Source organism: Mustelus asterias, chromosome 13 (assembly GCF_964213995.1).
Source record: "Mustelus asterias chromosome 13, sMusAst1.hap1.1, whole genome shotgun sequence".
Lineage (NCBI taxonomy): Eukaryota > Metazoa > Chordata > Chondrichthyes > Carcharhiniformes > Triakidae > Mustelus > Mustelus asterias.
Window position 1 is genome coordinate 13518952 of NC_135813.1, and position 13147 is coordinate 13532098.

General features: G+C 43.4%; 1 protein-coding gene across 2 annotated transcripts in view; it reads right to left on the minus strand.

The window, feature by feature from the left end:
• The window catches only part of setx (senataxin), a 98519-nt gene that overhangs the window by 45245 nt on the left and 40127 nt on the right, over window positions 1-13147 (minus strand). For both annotated transcript variants that reach the window (XM_078226384.1, XM_078226385.1), the window contains exons 2-3: window positions 12294-12478; window positions 231-441 (exon numbers count right to left, since the gene is read on the minus strand). In XM_078226384.1, the coding sequence (XP_078082510.1) occupies window positions 231-441; window positions 12294-12473 (391 nt within the window). In that variant the 5' untranslated portion in view covers window positions 12474-12478. The remainder of the gene's footprint in view (window positions 1-230; window positions 442-12293; window positions 12479-13147) is intronic.

A 13147-nucleotide genomic window follows, 5' to 3' on the forward strand; every position in this document is an offset into this window, starting at 1 on the left:
GGACTTCAAAAGCCAATGAGAACATTTTGACCATGGCAGTTCAAAACAGATCAAGATATTTCTAAACAGAATAGAAGTCTAAAGATTTATTTGAGTGTTAAGCTGGTTTACTGATCATCTTTTTTTCAATAAGATGCAACACTTCGCATTGATGGGGAGGGGGCCATTTTAACATGTGAAGTCCTTAGAAATGTAGCACTTATTCATTGCCATAATTTGTAATTACTTACTAAGACGTTCATGAAGCAGCAGATAAGGGTATCTGAGAATCTCCAGAATGGGAACCCTTAGGTTGTTCTCAAAGTCTGGCCCTGTGTACCCGCGGAGCTGAATTTCCTGCTCATCCTCAATTAGAAACAACTCATCATCCTCCTCATTCACTTCTTTCAGTACATTTTCAAAATGCTCTATCAGCCGCTTAGTCTCTATTTTCCACAAATTCTGAAAAATATAATATTAAATATTGTAGCTCAACAACTAATTGGATTTAAATTCAACTCAAAAACAAAATTATATTTTGAAACAATTGCAACAAAAATAGCCCAGCATATTGACACACAGCAGGCACAGCGATGTGCTTCTTGTAGACTGAACTGTTCATCTCAGCAATAGATTTGGGGAACAAAGGCCACACTTCTTGCTATGAAGTGGAAAGGAAAATCTTATGCCAAAGTAATCCATTGATCTTCCTGGTGCCCAGTATATTCATGAACCTGAACACCTTACCATCTAGGAAACGGCTTCAGAAGGAATGAAATATTTCCTCCAACTGAAAAGGTAGCAGGCAGGCGGTGATGTAGTTGTATTGGCACTGGACTAGTAACCCAGAGACCCCAGGGGACCTGGGCATGAATCCCATCATGGCAGACGGTGAAATTTGAATTAATTCAAGAAAAAACTGGAATTAAAAGTAAAACGATGCTCATGAAACCACATTCAACTGTTGTGAAAAAGAAAACCCACCCGGTTAACTAATGCCCTTTAAGGAAAAAAATCTGTCATCCTTACCTGGTCTGACTACACGTGACTCCAGATCCAAAGCAATGTGGTTGATTCTTAAATGGCCACCCAGATGCATCAAACCTTTAGAAAGTCAATAGGAGTGAAGCCGGATGGACCACGTGGCATTGACATAGGCACCACATATGATTATGGCAAATTCAGTCATGTCAACCCTTCTAAGCTCCCCCTCACTAATATCTGATGCCAAAATTAGGAGAGCTGTCTCACAGACTAGTCAAGCAACATAGTCACACGAATGGAACCACCATACAGGCAATACCTCAGACATCACCATCCCTGGTGGGTATGTCCTGCCCCACCAGCAGGGCAGACCCCCCCCCCCCTCCCCCTCTCCCTTACCACCAAGCCAGGGAATCAACAGTGGTTCAATGAAGAGTGCAGGAGGACATGCCAAGCCCAGCACTAGATGCAACAAAAAATGAGGCATCAAGCTGGTGACGCTACAACACAGGACTACCTGCATACCAAACAGAATAAGCAGAAGTGATCGATAGAGCGAAGCGATCCCAGAAGTAATGGATCAGGTCTAAGCTCTGCAGTTCTGCCACATCCAGTGGTGAATGGTGGTGGACAACTAAACAATATGGGGAGGCAGTGGCATTGTCGTAGTAAACCCAGAAACCCATGGCAATGCTCGAGGGACCTGGGTTCAAATCCCACCATGGCAGATGGTGAAATTTGAATTCAATAAAAACAATCTGGAAACATAAGTCTACCAATAACTATGAAACATTTTCAACTGTGCAAAAGCCCATCTAGTTCAATAGTGTCCTTTGGGGAAGGAAATTAGTTGTCCTTACCTGGTCTCGCCTATGTGTGACCCCAGAATCCACAGTTATGTGGTTAACTCTTAAATATCCTCAAGGATGGGCAATAAATGCTGGCATTGCCAGCAACGCCCATATCCCATGAACAAATTAACAAGAGACTCACTGGAGGAGTTGGCTGCACAAGTATCGCAATCATGGAGGAGCCCAGCACATTAGTGCACAACATAAAGCATTCGCAACAATATTCAGCCAGAAGTGCCGAGTGCATGATCCATCATGGCCTCCTCCAGAAGTCCCGAGCATCAAAAGTACCAATCTTCAGCCAATCAATTTACTCCACATGATATCAAATATCTGAAGGCATTGGATACTACAAAGGCCATGAGCCCTGACAATACTCCAGCAATGGTACTGAGGTCTTGTGCTCCAGAACTTGCCGTGCAACTAGCCAAGCTGCTCCAGAACAGCTACAGCACTGGCATCGACCCGGCAATTGTGAAAAATTGCCCAGGTATATTCTAAAGACAGAGGACGACAAATCCAACTAGGCCGACTACCAGCCCACTCACTATCATCAGTAAAGTGACGGAAAGGTCACTAACAGTGCCATCAAGCAGCATTTGCTTAGCAATAACCTGTTTACCGACGGTCATTGCTCCTCCAGGGTCACTCAGTTTGTGACCTCATTACAACCCTGATTAAAGCTGAACTCCAGTGAGAGCGACTGCCCTTGACATCAAGGCAACAGTTGACTGAATGTGGAATTAAGGAGTCTAAGAAAAACTGGAGTCAATGGGAATCAGGGGGAAAACTCTCCCTAGTTAGAGTTATATCTAGCACAAAGGAAGAAGGATGTGATTGTTGGAAGTGAATCTCAGTTCCAGGACAAACCTGCAGAAGTTCTTCCTGGTAGTGTCCTAGGCCCAACCATCTTCAGCTGCTTCATCAATGACCTTCCTTCCATCATAAGGCCAGAAGGAGGGGGGGGGGGGGGGGGGGGGTGTTCAATGAGGATTGTACAATGTTCAGCACCATTTGTGACTCCTCAGATACTGAAGCAGTCCATGTCCTATCAGCTAGACCTGTACAATAACCAGGCTTGGGCTGACAACTGACAAGTAACATTCATGCCACACAAGTGGCAGGCAATGACCATCAAAAGAGAGAATTTAACCATTGCCCCTTGACACTGATGGCATTACCATCACCAAATCCCCTGCTATCAATATCCACAGGGTCACCATGAGCCAGAAACTGAACCGGACCAGCTACATAAATACTACTGTTACAAAGAACAGGTCAAAGGGTAGGAAGCAACTCATCTCCTGGCTCTCCAAGGCCTGTCCACCATCTACAAGGCACAAGTCAGGAATGTGGTAGAATACTCTCCACCCACCTGGATGAGTGCAGCTCCATCAACACTCAAGAAGCTTGATACCATCCAAGACATAGCAGGCCACTTGATTTGCACCCAACCACAAACATTCATTCACTCCACCACAGTGGCAGCAGTGTCTACCATGTACCAGATGCATTGCAGGTATTCATCAAGGCACTTTTCAAACTCATGATCACTACCCTCTAGAAGGACAAGGGCAGCAGACACATTGGAAGCAAAATCAGAGAGATAAAGGAGCATAAGAAACAGGGAGACTGAGAATGGAGCCAGAGAGATAAAGGAGTGCAAGAAATTACGAGATTAAGAGCAAAGTCAAGGAGATAAGAGCCTTACCTTGATCCATTAGACAGGGAGTATCGTGGGAGCTGCAGTCCGTGACATCACAAGTTCAAAAGTGATGTTTTGGACAGAAGGGCTCCTGGTTGGTTAGTCGTGGTCAGGTGATTCTTTCTGCTTACCCTCAATTTCCATTAATTTTCATACCCATAAGGTTTTAGAGTAGTGGTACTTAGGCTAGTGGTACAGTAATACAGTACTGGGATTTAGAACAGTATTTAGACTGTTGCTTACAGAATAGTGTGTTCAGTATTTTTTTTAGTGAGAATCTAATACTAGTGAAGGAGGAAAAATATACAGATGGGTACACATAAGATGGTTGCCTGGCACACAAACAGTCACCTGGGAAAGAGACATTAAACGGGCACTGACTTTCAGTACAGACAGCCACCTGAGATTAAAACATAAAGGGCAGACGTCTATCCAAAGTTAAACATGCAGGAATCAAATCCTACAGGAAGCCAGCCAGGGCTTAAAGATAAGGACATTAGGGGAAGATAACGAGATTAACTACAGGTGGGATCGGGAATACATAAGGACATTAGGGGAAGATAACGAGATTAACTACAGGTGGGATCGGGAATACATAACTGCAGGAAAACCAATTACTGTAAATTACTATATGAATAGGCCGAAACTAAAAACCATTGATAACCACTGACGTAGGAAATGTATCCATTCCTAAGACAATGCGATGTTAACATGTTCATGTCTGTATCTGTCTGTATTTGTCTATAACGATGTGTTAACGATTGATCACGATGTGATAATGGTTAGATGTCGGTCCATCTATTGTGTAAAGGGTATAAAGATGGACTGGTCCTATTGTCTCATTGAGAGAAGGTTTGCTGCTTGTTAGTGCCTTTTCTCCACGAAGCTTCGTTAAAATAAAACTGTATTCTTGAAACCTTCAAGCCTGACCTAGTGGTACTTTTCCTACAACACTAGGGACCACCTAGTTAGCAAAAAATCAATTTAATAGAAATTTACTTTTAATTAAATAGTTGCTAGAAGGCAAAAATGGCAGTGGGGTAGTATGCTTCTCCTGCGGAATGTGGGAAATTAAAGATAGTTCAAACATCCCTGACGACTACATCTGCAGGAAGTGTGTTCAATTGCAGCTCCTTTCAGACCACATGGATTGGTTAGAGTGGCAGCTGGACACACTTAGAAGCATACAGGAAGCAGAAAGCATCATAGACAGGACTTTTAGAGCTGTGACATCCAAAGTTCAGGCAGATAGATGGGTGACCACTAGAAGGGGCAGGCAGACAGTGCAGAAGTCCCCTGTGGCTATCCCCCTCTCGAGCAAGTATACCGTTTTGGATACTGTTGGGGGGGGGGATTGCCTATTCGGGATGGGGACAGCAGCAGCCAGAGTAGTGGCTCCACAGGAGACTCTGTTGTACAGCAGAGAGAGTTGAAGTGCAGTAGAGCAGTACTAATAGGGGACTCCATAGTCAGGGGCACAGATAGGCGTTTCTGCAGCTGCAAAGTAGACTCCAGAATGGTGTGTTGCCTCTCTGGTGCCAGAATGTCTTTGAGACGGTGTGGGACATTCTCAAAAGGGAGGGCGAACAGCCAGAGGTTGTGGTACACATTTGTACTAACGACATGGGCGGAAAGAATGACGAGGTCCTGTAAAGGGAGTTCAGAGTTAGGTAGTAAGGGGAAAAGCAGGACCACTAGAGTTGTAATCTTGGGATTACTCCCTATGGCATGTGCCAGTGAGGCTAGGAATACGAAGACAGTACAGTTAAATGCATGGCTAAAGAGATGGTGTAGGGGGGAGGGCTTCAGATATGATGATCAATGGGATGTCTACCAGGGCAGGTAGGACCTGTACAAGGAAGGACAGACCCGAACTGGAGGGGCACGAATATCCTGGCAGGGAGGTTTGTGAGTATCACTCGAGTGGATCCAGAGCAGAAGGTCAGCAAGCAAAATGACCGAGGAGGAGTTACAGACTATGGTCAATAAGGCTAAGAGGAAGAACATATAGGGAGAGATTACGGAACACGGCGGGACTGGCAGTCTGAAGTGTATTTGTTTTAGTATGAGGAGCATGACAGGCAGATGATCTTGGAGCTCGGATTAGTACATATAACTATGATATTGTAGCAATTACAGGAAGGGACAAGAGTGGCAGCTTAACGCTCCAGGTTTTAGGTGTTTCAGTAGTGATAAAGAGGAATCTAAAAGAGGTGGGGGGTGTGTGTTACTGATTAGGGAGAATATCACAACTGTACTGAGCATCATGGAGGGCTCATCCAGCGAGCCCATATGGATGGAGCTCAGGAATAGGATGGGTGCAATCACTTTGATGGGGTTGTACTACAGGCCTCCCAACAGCCAGCAGAACAGATATGAGGGCAGATTATGGGAAAATGTAAAAACAACAGGGTTGTTGTGGTGGGTGATTTTAACTTCCCCCCTATTGACCTTAGTGCCAAACGCTTGGATGGGGGGGAATTTGTTAGATGCATCCAGGAAGGTTTCTTGAAGCAACATGTAAATAGACCAATTAGGGAAGGGGCCTTACTAGACCTGGTAAGCCCAGCCAAGTATTGAAGTTTCAAGTAGGGAAGCATTTCGGAAAAATGATCATAATTCCTTAAGTTTTAAGTTACTTATGGATAAGGGTAACAGTAGTCCTCGGGCAAAAGTACTAAATTGAGGGAAGGCCAACTACAACAATATTAAGCAGGAACTGGGGAATGTAGATTGGTGGCGGCTATTTGAGGGTAAATGCACACTTGTCATGTGAGAATCTTTTAAAGGCCAGTTGAATAGAATTCAGAACCAGCATGCTCCTGTGAAAATGAAGAAGGATGGCAAGGTTCAGGAACCTTGAATGACAAGAGAAATTGTGAGCTTAGAACAAAGAACAATACAGCACAGGAACAGGCCCTTCGGCCCTCCAAGCCTGTGCCGATCATGATGCCTGCCTAAACTAAAACCGTATGCACTTACAGAGTCCGTATCCTTCCATTCCCGTCCTATTCATGCATTCCATTTAGTTGCCCCTTAAATGCCACTAACATACCTGCTTCCACCATCTTCCCAGGTAACACGTTCCAGACATTCACCACCCTGTGAGAAAAACTTGCCTCACACATCTCCTCTAAACTTTTCCCCATGCACCTAAAACATATGTCCTCTAGTGCTCGACTTTTCTACCCTAGGAAAGAGCATCTGACCATCCACTCTGTCCATGCCATTCAATCTTGTAGACCTCTGTCAGGTCATCCCTCAACCTCCATCGTTCCAGTGAGAACAAACCGAGTTTATCCAACCCTGATAGCTAATACCCTCCAGACCAGGCAACATCCTGGTAAACCTCTCCTGTATTCTCTCCAAAGCATCCACATCCTTCTGGTAGTGTGACGATCAGAATTGTACACAATATTCCAAATGAGGCCTAACTAAGCTGCAGCATGACCTGCCAATTTTTATATTCAATGCCCTGACCGATGAAGGCAAGAATGCCGTATGCTTTCTTGACTACCTTATCCACCTGCGTTGCCACTTTCATTGGTCGATGGACATGTACACCCCAGATCTCTTTGCCTGTCAATGTTCCTAAGGGTTCTATCATTTACTGTATAATTCCTACATGCTTTGGATCTTCCAAAATGCATTATCTCACACTTGTCCGGATTAAACTCCATCTGCCATTTCTCCGCCCATGTCTCCAACCAGTCTATATCTTGCTGTATCCTCTGACAATCTTCTTCACTATCCGCAACTCCACCAATTTTTGTGTCGTCAAAAAGAAAAGGAGGAATATTTAAGGTTCAGGAAACTGAAGACAGACACAGCCCTCAAAGAATATAAAGAAAGCAGGAAAGAACTTAAACAAGGTGTTAGGAGGGCTAAAAGGTGCCATGAAATGTCCTTGGCACACATGATTAAGGAAAATCTCAAAGCATTTCATATATATACAATGAGCAAGAGGGTAGGTTCACTCAAGGAGAGAATTTATGTGTGGAGACAGAGGAATTTTTAAAAAGTTTTAAAAGTTTATTTATTAGTGGCACAAGAAGGCTTACATTAACAGTGCAATGAAGTTACTGTGAAAATCCCTTTGTTGCCACACTCCGGTGCCTGTTTGGGTACACTGAGGGAGAATTTAGCATGGCCAATGCACCTAACCAGCACAATTTTTGGGAGGAAACCGGAGCATCCAGAGGAAACCCATGTAGACAAGGGGAGAATGTGCAAACTCCACACAGACAGTGACTCAAGCTGGGAATCGAACCCAGGTCCCTGGCGCTGTGAGGCTACTGTGTCACCGTGCCTCCCTTAATGAATACTTTGTATCTGTATTTACAAAGGAGAAGGACATAAGACCATAAGACCATAAGACATAGGAGCGGAAGTAAGGCCATTCGGCCCATCGAGTCCACTCCACCATTCAATCATGGTTGATTTCAACTCCATTTACCCGCTCTCTCCCCATAGCCCTTAATTCCTCGAGAAATCAAGAATTTATCAATTTCTGTCTTGAAGACGCTCAACGTCTCGGCCTCCACAGCCCTCTGTGGCAATGAATTCCACAGACCCACCACTCTCTGGCTGAAGAAATTTCTCCTCATCTCTGTTCTAAAGTGACTCCCTTTTATTCTAAGGCTGTGCCCCCGCGTCCTAGTCTCCCCTGTTAATGGAAACAACTTCCCTACGTCCATCCTATCTAAGCCGTTCATTATCTTGTAAGTTTCTATCAGATCTCCCCTCAACCTCCTAAACTCCAATGAATATAATCCCACGATCCTCAGACGTTCATCGTATGTCAGGCCTACCATTCCTGGGATCATCCGTGTGAATCTCCGCTGGACCCGCTCCAGTGCCAGTATGTCCTTCCTGAGGTGTGGGGCCCAAAATTGCTCACAGTACTCCAAATGGGGCCTAACCAGTGCTTTATAAAGCCTCAGAAGTACATCCCTGCTTTTGTATTCCAAGCCTCTTGAGATAAATGACAACATTACATTTGCTTTCTTAATTACGGACTCAACCTGCAAGTTTACCTTTGAAGGGAACATGGTGGATGGTGAGTCAAGAGAGGGGTATGTTGATATTCTAAGGCATGTCGATATAAAAAAAGGTGATGTTACGTGCTTGAAAAGTATTACGGTAGACAAGTCCCCGGGACCTGATGGGATCCATTCCAGAATACTGAGGGAGGCAAGGGAGGAAATTGCTGGGGCCTTGTACAAAATCTTTAGTCGCAAGAGGGATCCCAGAGGACTGGAGAATAGCCAATGTTATTCCTTTGTTTAGGAAGGGTAACAGGGATAATCCAGGAAATTACAGGCCGGTGAGCCTTATGTCAGTGGTAGGGAAATTATTGGAGAATATTCTTAGGGATAAAATTTACTCACATTTGGAAAAATATGGATTAGCATTAGACAGCATGGGTCTGTTTGGGGGAGGTTGTGGCTCACAAACTTGACAGTTTTTTGAGGAAGTGACAAAGACGATTGAAGGCAGGGTGGTGAATGTTATCTAAATGGACTTTAGCAAGGCCTTTGACAAGGTCACACGTGGCAGGCTGATACACAAGGTGAAGTCACATGTGATTCGCGGTGAGCTGGTAAGATGGATACAGAAATGGCTTCGTCACAGAAGACAGTAGCAGTGGAAAACTGATTTTCCTGCTGGAGAGCTGTGGTATTCTGCTGGGATCAGTGTTGGGACCCCTGTTGTTTTTGGAGGAGAATGTAGGTTGTCTGATTAGTAAGTTTGCAGGCAACACAAAGCTGTGGATAGCAAGGAGGATTGCCAGAAGACACAGCAGGATACAGATAGGCTGGAGGCTTGGGCGTAGAAATAGCAGATGGAATTTAATTCGGACAAACATGAGGTGATGCATTTTGGAAGGTCAAACATAGGAGGGAAGAATACAGTAAATGGCAGAACCCTTAGAAGAACTAACATTCAGAGGGATCTACAGGTGCACAGTTCCCTGAAAGTGGCATCATAAGTGGATAAGGTGGTTAAGAAGGTGTTATGGCATGCTTACCTTTATCGATTGGGGCATAGAGTATAAAGTCATGTTGCGGTTGTATAGAACTTTAATTAGGCCACATTTGGAATACAGCGTACAGTTCTGGTCACCAACGGCCAAAAGGATGTGGAGGCTTTGGAGGGCACATAAAAGGTTTACCATGATGTTGCCTGGTTTAGAGGGTATTAGCTATGAGGAGAGATTGGTCAAACTTGGTTTGTTTTCACTTGAACATCGGAAGTTGAGGGGCAACCTGATAGAAGTTCACAAAATTATGAGAGGCATAGATAGAATGGATAGTCGGAGTCTTTTTCCCAGGGTAGACATGACAATTACTAGGGGTTCATAGGCTTAAGGTAAAAGGGGAAAGTTTAAAAGAGATGTAAAAGCTAAGTTTTTTTTTATACAGAGGGTGGCAAGTGCCTGGACTATGCCGCCATAGTGGGTGGTAGAACCAGATACAACATTTAAGAGGCATCTTGATAGATATGTGAATAGGCAGGGAATAGAGGGATACAGACTGGGTAGGAGCAAAAGGTCATTAGTTCAGAAAGGTGTCGACGAAGTCTTGGTGGTCCGGAGGGCCTGTTCCTGTGCTGTATTGTTCTTTGCAACAGCACCACCCTGGAAGTTCCCTTCAGGTTATTCACCATCCTGAATTAGAAACATACCACCATTCCTTCACTGCCACGGAGTCAAAATCTTGGAAATCCCTCTCTAGCAGCAGTGGAGGTACCTCCACCACATGGACTCCAGTGGTTTAAGAAGCCAGCGTACAACCATCTTCTCAAGGACAACTAAGAGTGGACAATAAATGTTGACTGAGTCAGTGACATCCACTTCCCATCATAGAATCCCTACAGTGCAGAAGGCGGCCATTCGGCCCATCGAGTCTGCACCAACCACAATCCCACTCAGGCCCTATTCCCATAAACCCTCATATTTACTCTGCTAATCCCCCCGTCATTAGGATCAATTTAGCAAGGCCAATCAATCTAACCCGCACATCTTTGGATTGTGGGAGGAAACCATGAATGGATAATAAATATTAAATGGTACAGTATCACTAATGTATTCAATACAACTCAACTTCACTGCTAGTTATGCATGCTCAGACATCTCCGCACTGTATTTTGTCAAGTATACTGTACACGATAGCAACCAAGATACATCTGTTGTGGATTTGTCAACTATAGACCAATCATATATTAACCAGATACATATCAATGATCTGGTGTGCAGGGGACAATTTCAAAGTATGCGGATGACATGAAATTTGGAAGCATTGTAAACTATGAGGACGACAGTGTAGAACTTCAAAATGGCATAGACAAGTTGGTGGAATGAGTAGATATGTGGCCGATGAAGTTCAATGCGGAGAAGTGTGAGGTGCTGCATTTTGGTAGGAAGAACATGGAAAGACAATACAAAATAAAACGTACAATTCTCAAGTGGGTGCAGGAGCAGAGGGACCTGGGTGTATATATGCATAGATCACTGAAGATAGCAAGACAGATGGGGAAAGAGCAGTTAATAAAGCATTCAGTGTCATGGGTTTTATTAATAGGCGTATAGAGTACAAAAGCAAGGAGGTCACACTAAACTTATACAAGACACTACGTTAGATATCAGCTGGAGTACTGTATACAGTTCTGGGCACCGTATTATAGGAAGGATGTGAATACATTGAAGAGCGCAGAAGAGGTTTACAAGAATGGTTCAAAGGATGAAAAACTTCGCTTATGAGGATAGATTGGAGAGGCTGGGGTGTTCTCCTTGGAGAAGAAGGCAGCTATGAGGAGATTTCAAAATTGTGAGGGGATTGGACAGAGTAAGTAGGAGAAACCTTTCCCAATTGTAAAGAGATCAAGAACGAGAGGGTAGATTTTAAGTGCAAAAGAGACAAATGTGACACGAGGAAAAAACTTTTTCATACAGCAAGTGGAACGCACTACCTTGAAGTGTGACAGGTTCAACAGAGGCATTTAAGAGGGCATTAGATGATTATTCAAATGGAAACAACATGCAAGAGTACGGGGAAAAGGCAGGTGAATGGCATTAAGTCATAATGCCCATTTGGAGAGACGATGCAGACATGATAGGCTGAATAGCCTCCTTCTGCATCATAATAATCCTGTGATCCATTACAACCAACTGATCATTCCCACCACTAACCAGTAAAACAGAATCCCTGGTTCACAGCTTTGGCTTCCCAATGTGTGAGGCTGAATCCAGAATTATGGTTCTCTCAGATTAAAGGATCAGATATGAGTTGGAAGTCAATTGGCTCAGTTAGCAACAGTCCATGGCTTGGCAATTTCTTCATTTAAAATACGCCTGCAAATCTGTCATTTCCTTTCAATCCTGAAAGTGTCTCCGTATTCAATATTCAAGAAAGCGAGTAGAAGACTTTCAATTACATATCTTCTGAACTTGTGTCATATTTGGAATATCACTTCAATGTCTATCACAGGGGTATCAATTACTCTCAATTCTTTGTTCCAAAACTTGGGTGTTCCTTTGGAGGAGCCAGTGAATTCCGCATTTTTTGCTGTGTATACAAAGTATGGCATTATACACTTCAAAACATTTATATTTAAAGCTTCATGAGTAAAGACACAATTTTAAAACAGTGTCGATTTGCACCCAGGTGCAGGAAATGTCACCTTTGCGGTTATTAGCACAGATTTCAACGAATCCACAACAAAGTGCATTCTTCAAGACATAATATTATCTGCAGATTAACTCCTTACATTACCTTGTGCACTAACGGGAGTTTATCACGTGCTTGGTGATAGTCCACCACACATTCCAGGCAATAACAAAGATCTTCATTTGCAGCTTTTAATTCCTGCGGAGAGAGCTCCTCAGAACTGTAGCTGTGTAGAAACTCGATTGTTGACTCGCCTTGAGGTGTGCACCAACGACAAGTGCTCATCTTGCCTATTGGAACATGAAGAGCAGACTTGATGGTATGTAATGTGTTAGCATACAGAGTAAAAATACAATACAGAACTGCATTGTAGAAATATAGTGACTATAATTTGAAACCAGCAATAGCATAGCCAATCATGAAACTGCGTCAGCTGCAGATGAACACAGCATCATTTAATTAGGATAATACCCTGTCTAAAATAACAGGTGCGCTTTTAATTGTTTCTAACGAATATAGCACTTCCAGTAAGGATTAGTACGCGTTTTAAATCCCAAGGGTTGTCTGGAACATAAGTAGCACATATTGTGGAAGAAACTGTAGACTCTAGTTCATTCAATCAAGATGCCCTGGACTATAAAAATAACCAAAATGGCTTCTGAAGTCATAACTTTACAACTATAGTTATAAAGTTAACCTCCATCTATTCATTAAATTTTCATAGTAGAACTGTACTAAATTAAACTCATTGTCCTTGGTGGAAGTATTTTTTTTTTTTCCAATTCGCTCTTTAACTAACTTCTGAATTTGCAAGATTCACTGGATATCACATGTCCACCCCCATTAACTTTCTGCAGTGTGTGCTCCGTCAGTGACGCATAGGAATTGTTGCCAACAGCTTCCCTAAAGTAGGCGTAGGGATAATACTGATAAAAGGACAAAATTCCACACAAGCAATC